This window comes from Macrobrachium nipponense, chromosome 5 (assembly GCF_015104395.2).
Source record: "Macrobrachium nipponense isolate FS-2020 chromosome 5, ASM1510439v2, whole genome shotgun sequence".
NCBI classification, from domain to species: domain Eukaryota; kingdom Metazoa; phylum Arthropoda; class Malacostraca; order Decapoda; family Palaemonidae; genus Macrobrachium; species Macrobrachium nipponense.
The window spans coordinates 68,078,166-68,085,665 of NC_061107.1; the positions used below are offsets into that span (position 1 = coordinate 68,078,166).

A 7,500-nucleotide genomic window follows, 5' to 3' on the forward strand; every position below is an offset into this window, starting at 1 on the left:
AACACTAAATACTCACTAAACCCTAAATGCTCTCTAAACCCCTAAACACTCTTTAATCACTAAACAGTAAATAAACATGTTATCTGCATAAGGTTATATATAACACCTGCATATTGCATATTGCACACACCACATATTTCATATGTGGTGTGTAAGAGATGCTTTCACTGAATATAAAATGAAAATAAAATTTTCTTGATTTTGTGTGAAATTTTTTTCAGTTTTTCTGCTACAGGAAAATAAAAAGAGAAAAAAATAGCTATTAGCCATTTTGCCATTATATAAGTATTATTTACGGTAATAAACAAAGTATTTACTTAATGCTCTATGTTAATTTATTTGTTTTCCCATATACTAAAATATTGTTTTAATGAAAATAAAACCTTTTTGATTTAATTTATGGTACTTAAAATATATATCTAATTCTCAGTAAATGTACCACATATAGTACATGCCGCAGTCAACGTGTTAGAGAGAGGAATAAAAAAGGAGTTTGCACTGCTTCTGAGCGTCTCGTGTACATATCATTCTCGTTAGTCTGGTGGTTAACTTGTATAATCAATAAATTGGCTTTAGCTACTGCTAATTATGAAATAATGTTTTTTTCACTATAATTTTGTTTCCGAATAACTTTATGTGGCATGGCAACATACATGTAGTGCTGCAATTGTAAAACAAACAAGTATCAATCTGCTCACACTACCACTGTGTTTTACATGGCCTAGTTTTAACTTTTATCTTATGGTCTTTTTTTTTATCTTAACATTGTTTTGTATCAGCTGAAATATTCTTCAGATTTGAATCCAGGTGTTTGTTTGCGTCTATTGGTGATACTTTCTATAGATATATGAATGATCAACAATAAGGTCCATCAATTCTAATTCTAAATCATTAGATTAGTTCCTTGCAAAAATTTACAATTGGTTAGAGGACAGTATACATGTAAGGGTATAATATACGGATTAATTTTACTTGTTTTCAAGAAACTGTGCATGCGGAGTTATACGCTTCATCAAGAAGGATTACTAGGTGCAAATGAAATTATGTATGAAAACTACATAACTTAATTTATTCTGATTCATTGATACTAATATTTTACTCTATGTGCTCAGTAGAGCTCAGGAAATGCTACCTACTCTTGAGAAAGGGTCAAACAGAGAGATGATCAGAATATCAAAGTATTGAGTCGCACCGTTTCAAAGGAAGCAGATCTCGTCGCCAAGGTCCTCCTTCTGCGTTGCGTTGAAGACAGGCGCGGCTCATTTTTGCTGTTGTTGCGTGAAATTTGCTTTATTAGTGAATAACAAGAATTATAGCTGCATTCACTGCTTGACAGACTCGTCGAAGTTAAACTTCTAGATCTCTGTAGTTTATTGAGATTGGGAATAGCTGTGGCAGTAGAACAAAAGGATTCTTGACTACTTTTGGTAACTGGGACGTCATGAGTATCAATAACAACTATTTTGGTTGCGATACTTTTGCTAGAGGCTGGTTGCTCCAACATGGTAGTTTCATCTTCCCTTGGCAGGCAAGATTCTGAAGGATTTGCACAGGAGTACAAGAACTCAGAGTTCTGCTGGGTAGGCGCTATGTTGTTGTGCTGCTGCTGCTGTCGCGCATAATGAGGTCCAGTCTTCTCTTCGAAGTCTTGAAGAAGGTGCGGTTCTTTCCTGTGCATGCCATCTACCATTAGATAAGACACCTGAAAGATAAGAAGGTTTTTTGTCATAACACTGGAAACATTATCTATGGCAGTGTTCTGCAAACCTGGATATAGGATATATTTTAGTTTCTACTTTACGATTCAGTTATAAAAGCAATCTATGGAAATTGGTCTCGAAGTATGCAAAGAAAAATGTATACTCATATATAACAAGAATGTCAGTGAGGAAATTCCGAGCTTGTTACACTAAATGTCCATTTCTTAATCTAGTACCGAATTTTTCAAAAGCAGATTTCGAATCATCCAAGATTCCCAAGAGGGAGGTCATTTGGTTGTTAACTTCAACTTGTTCACTTTTAATTGGAACTGGTCCTCCTCGGTCAGCATCACTATTTCTGGACTTTATTCTGTGGTGCAGCTTAGAGAATGCTTCGCATTTTATTTCAACGTTTATATCTAGTCCAGGCTTAATCTTATGCTAATCGTAACAGAATTTTGATGCGGGTACCCATGTTGCCCGAGTAGGCCCTACTTCCTACCTATATGAACGTGGGGTGCTTGTACTAAATTAACAGTTCTTCAACGTTCCAACAATTAAATTGCCTTATTGGCCCGCGGACCTCTTTTATTTTTTTTAAACTCCCAATGTTTTTTTTTTCTTTCTCAAGTTCAACTTTCCACTTTCCTTTTACACCTAATGTAATTAGCTTCTCACTGAATTCTACGATTTACGAAATTGACTATTAACACCGAGTAAGTCCTATGGGAAATTCTAGACACTACTTGAGACAATTTACTGCCTTTCCAAGTTACAGAAACAGCTCACACGCACACACGTCATACACAGGCTCATTCGTTATCTCTAGTTAACACCATACCTCTAAATGTCTCTCGAGGAGCTCGTTAATGTCAAAATCATCGTCGTCGTCCCCGAAAGGATTGAGGAGCGACTCGGCAACTTTCAACCATCCCATGTAGAAGATAAACTGTAGAATCGTAAATACAGGTACATACAAATCTATAAGGTGGTCCTTGTACCCTTGCTCCGGGTCGAGAAATTGACGTCCTACAACCGAACACAAAACATAGGTGTAAGTAGCCATCGTTGTTACCTGTAAACAGAAGGTTAAAAGTATTTTGTTACTTTTCTCTACGATAAAATCTCTTGGCGTGGGTCAGAAATTAATCAAATATCCTCTATTGGAAGCAAATTGGAGGATATTCTCCGGTTTTACCTTTGCTGTATTGGATGGAACCAAAGAAGCAATAAATTATATTATTCAAGTTATAGGACACCTACTATGTGGATATAACGATCATCTCAGGCCAGCTGCATCTTACCACATAATTATGAGATAAGCATCATCATGTACTCCATCGCCCACAATAAGAACATTGGTATGGGAAGGGAATGAGTTTTTCTAAATTTTATCAAATGAGAGTTTTAATATTTTAGAGAATAATGCGATAATATTTTATATATATAATATATATATATATATATATATATATATATATATATATAAGAGAGAGAGAGAGAGAGTTTTTATGCTTCATCAATTTATCACTGGTGACAACTCTTCTTTGGTGTTTTGAAACGTTACAGTACAAAGATGATACAAAAAGCAATGTTTGCAAAGCCTAGGACATATTTGCCATCTTCATATTACCTGGGTGTAAACAAGAGGAATGCTTATATGGCTGTATTCTTGGAGCTTGCTACATGAATACCGAAGGTTGGTAATTTCATGGATAAGGGCTTCTTGGCTGTGGTCATCATGGATGTAGCCTTCCTTCCGAGCTTTTGTTACGACGAGACTCGCCCACAAGAGTGGCAAAGGGTCCCAGACTTGATGGTGGTTGTTAACCTCATCCACCATGTCCATGATGCTCTTCTCCTTGGCAGTGAGATATTCTGAGAAAGAGGGGAAACGTCCTCATGAAGAGATATATGTATTGGAACCATCTACTAGAAGTATATTCTATGAAGGAACAGGTTGAAATAAGTAAACAAATCAATACGTAAATAAAAGGAAATAAGACATTTAAAGACATCCAAGTGTCTGTTGATAATCGTATTGCCATGCTTCTAAGAAACATCAGTCTGACGGAAGGTTGCTGATGTGTTTCGTCTTGGATAGTTTAGGTTTTGTGTAGAGTAGATTACAAGGCTAGTCTGCTTCTAACCAAAATAAGGACAATTTCGCGTATGTCCTGTTCTGACTGCATCTGGTTCAGGTCCTTATAATCTCGACAACCTGACCGCGATCATTGCTTCTTTATTCCGTGTATGGATGCATATCTAATCAGAGGCGAAAGGAAAATCCGAACGTAAAATTTCATCGTTTTCTTAAAGATCAAGAGGTGCACCAGAAGTGGCTGCAGTTTTGCTACATCACTCCTGTTAATATTAAAAATACAAGTCGGTAGCCTATATTTTGAATCTAATGAATATCACAGGCAACAAAGTGATGAAATCACAAAAGGGGTAGTAAAGCCCAGCCACAAGCGAAAGATATGGAGGTCAGGGGATACAAAGTGAGGAGTAAGGCGCAGGGCTTTACTCCCCAGCCTGATAAATTATGATGATAGCGAAAAGTAGCAGTAGGAGTCTTTTCTCAATCAGTATAGAAAGCAAGTACCATTATGATATACAATGGCACTTCTTGCATTACAATTTGAAGCTCTTGAAGATTTATAGCAAATGTATCTACTCCATAGCAAGCTCACATAAACACAATGCTTCTTTGTGGGTAACATTATTTGGGTCATTTCTTCTTTGTTGTCAAGAATAATATGGGCGAGCTCATTCCGATAGTTCCAGTTGCGGAGACTAGAGTAATGTTCAACAAAAGCCTGGCCCGGGTCAGTGTTGAGTGGTACTGGAATCAATTGTTCTTGTTTAATTTTTACATCGTCAGCGGTGGTTAGTCCAAACCAAAACCTATTCAATATCTGTATTATAGAAGCACTCGCTTTCTATACTGATTGAGAAAAGGCTCCTTCTTCTAAGTTTTGTTTTCATCATAGTTTTTCAGGTTGCGGAGTAACCTGATAACCCTGCCCCTTCCTTTCTATCTCCTGACCTCTTATAGCTGTCTGTCTCTTGTGGCTAGGCTTTACTACCCCTTTCGGGATTTCATCACTTGTTTGCGTGTGGTTTCATTCCTTGTTTGCAATGGCAGCGCCTTAGATCAAGAAAAATGTGTTACAAAGGAATGTGGGTTATTTAGGTTTTCAATATAGTTTTCTTTGACCCATGTGCCTTCTCCGGGATTATGGTCAGCTCAGCTCATTTGCTGCATGATTATATATATATATATATATATATATATATGTATAATATATGTATATATATATGTATATATATACATATGTATATGATATGTTATATATATATATATGTATATATGTATATATATATAATACATATATATGAGTGTATATTATATATATAAAAATATATATATATATATATATATATATATATGTAATATATATATATATATATATGTAATGATATATATGTATATATATATATATGTATATATACTATATGTACTATATATAATATATATATATATATATATATATATATATGTTTTATATACTATATATAGTGTGTGTGCATATTGTATATTATAAAAATATATATATATATATACTATATATATATATATATATATATATATGTGTGTGTGTGTGTGTGTGTGTGTAGCTGCCGTTTTCTTCAAAGTCACAGGGATGAGATGTAGAAAAGACACAGATACTGTTACTCACGTCACTCTTTATTATAAATTTGATATAAAGTTCAAGTTGATATCACAAAACACTTTAAACCAACTTAAAGCTTTAAATCACTTAACATTAGGCACCACAACTTAAGTTGACCATTACTGTAACGGCTTATAGTTGGTCAGTACTCCAAGATCATAGAACCAATGACGAGTACTTTGCTAGTAGCACAAGGCAACGCGGTTCAAGAAACTGAAAACAACAAAATATACAAACATACTAAAACTGTTAAATAGAAATTCCATAATAAACAAAGAATTGATAATCGTTTGATATAACTACAAAACACCACAAACATGAAATAGAATATATACAAATTTCAGTTAAGAAATAAACTTACATATGTGTTACTCTAAGCTACATCCAATACAAGCGAAACGAATTTCCAAAGAAATGTTCTTTACACTTTGAAGACTTCTACTCTGTCAGTCATCAAAAAACCTTGATCCTATTTCCAGAATCTTATAACTGTTACAGTGTAATTCCAACACTGATAACTACCAGGATAAACAATCTTTTCAAGAACTACTCAACAACGATTAACAAAAGACAAATTACAACTTGAACTTTATATCAAATTTATAATAATAATGCAAAATAGACTGAACAATGTTTACATGTAAAACGGACAAAATATCTATAGTACAATTTAACCCTAATCACCAAGTTAAAAAACAAAGCTTATTATATGATTATATACAAAACTGGTTTCTATAAAAAACTGCATTTAATATATGGTATATATATATATATATATATATATATATATATATATATATATATATGTGTGTGTGTGTGTGTGTGTGTGCGCGTGTGTGTGTGTGTGTGTGTGTGTATATATATATATATATATATATATGATATATATATATATATATATATATATATATATATATATATATATATATATATATATATATATATATATATATATTTACATTTCCTCAAATTTGCCACTCAGTAATGTAAAATTAACAGCTGAACAAGCACAAAAGCACCTCTTTATCTCTCTCGGGCGCATTTCTTTCTTCGTTTGTTTGCCGCTCGCCCGTGTCTGCAGAAATCGCCGTGCACCAGCTACCGAAAGCCGAGACTTCAGCCACAAGCTGCCAGAGGGCGAAACAAAGCTGATAAAATGGGTCGAGAGAAAGTCACTCTCAGCCTAGGTCAGACCTCCCTCGAAAATACTCAAGTCCGACCTCCTCGAATCTATAGGGCCCCCTTTTCCCTTGCCCTTGGGTTCTCACGTGGCTGCTTACTCTGGATCAGTGCCTGACGAATTTGTTTTGTTTGTATGGTGTTTTTACGTTGTATGGAACCAATGGTTATTCAGCAACGGGACCAACGGCTTTACGTGACTTCCGAACCACGTCGAGAGTGAACTTCTATCACCAGAAATACACATCTCTCACTCCTCAATGGAATAGCCGAGAATCGAACCCGCTATCACCGAGGTGGGACTCTAATACCATACCAACCATGCCGCTGAGGCGCTCCTGACGAATTTGGAATGAAGCGCCCTTGAGGAGCGGAATCCACGACCAAATACAGTATTGTACGGGTTTAGTTTGTAGTCACCTTTGTCTCTTCCTTTTATTTTATTTTTCTATTTCTGTACTTGTGCGATCGTTCATAGTTATCCCTCGTCATCCCACTGCAGCTCAGCTCCCTTGTTCTATCAAACTAATCTAATCTAAGCACTGTGGTTCCTAGTCTGTGGTCTAATAATGCTTATTGCTTGAATAACCTCCTGGTATTAGCAGTGCTAAGAAACTTCACCAAGGGAGATAACGTAATTCGGTGTCTGCGTTTACACCTTCCCATTCAATACAATAAAGCTCTGTGAAGTAATTCCGTGATTTCGTGCCCTTTGAGAGAATTCTGAGAGCGTAAGATTCATATTAAGAAAGTTGGAAGACTTTGGCGGCATCACCACATTTGATCAGTCCTGTGTGTGCCACACACGTGTTTATAAACAAATACCTTCTTTTAGGTATCATTTCGCCTTTCCTACTGTAAGAGGCGGCTCTTCCTTATCCTAC

General features: G+C 35.4%; 1 protein-coding gene across 5 annotated transcripts in view; it reads right to left on the reverse strand.

Annotated features, from left to right (window-relative positions):
• Positions 1–7,500, reverse strand: part of LOC135215387 (bestrophin-3-like) — an 89,583-nt gene that overhangs the window by 35,078 nt on the left and 47,005 nt on the right. For all 5 annotated transcript variants that reach the window (XM_064249970.1, XM_064249969.1, XM_064249974.1 and 2 more), the window contains exons 6-8: positions 3,334–3,578; positions 2,542–2,775; positions 1,193–1,702 (exon numbers count right to left, since the gene is read on the reverse strand). In XM_064249970.1, coding sequence (XP_064106040.1) covers positions 1,193–1,702; positions 2,542–2,775; positions 3,334–3,578 — 989 coding nt within the window. The remainder of the gene's footprint in view (positions 1–1,192; positions 1,703–2,541; positions 2,776–3,333; positions 3,579–7,500) is intronic.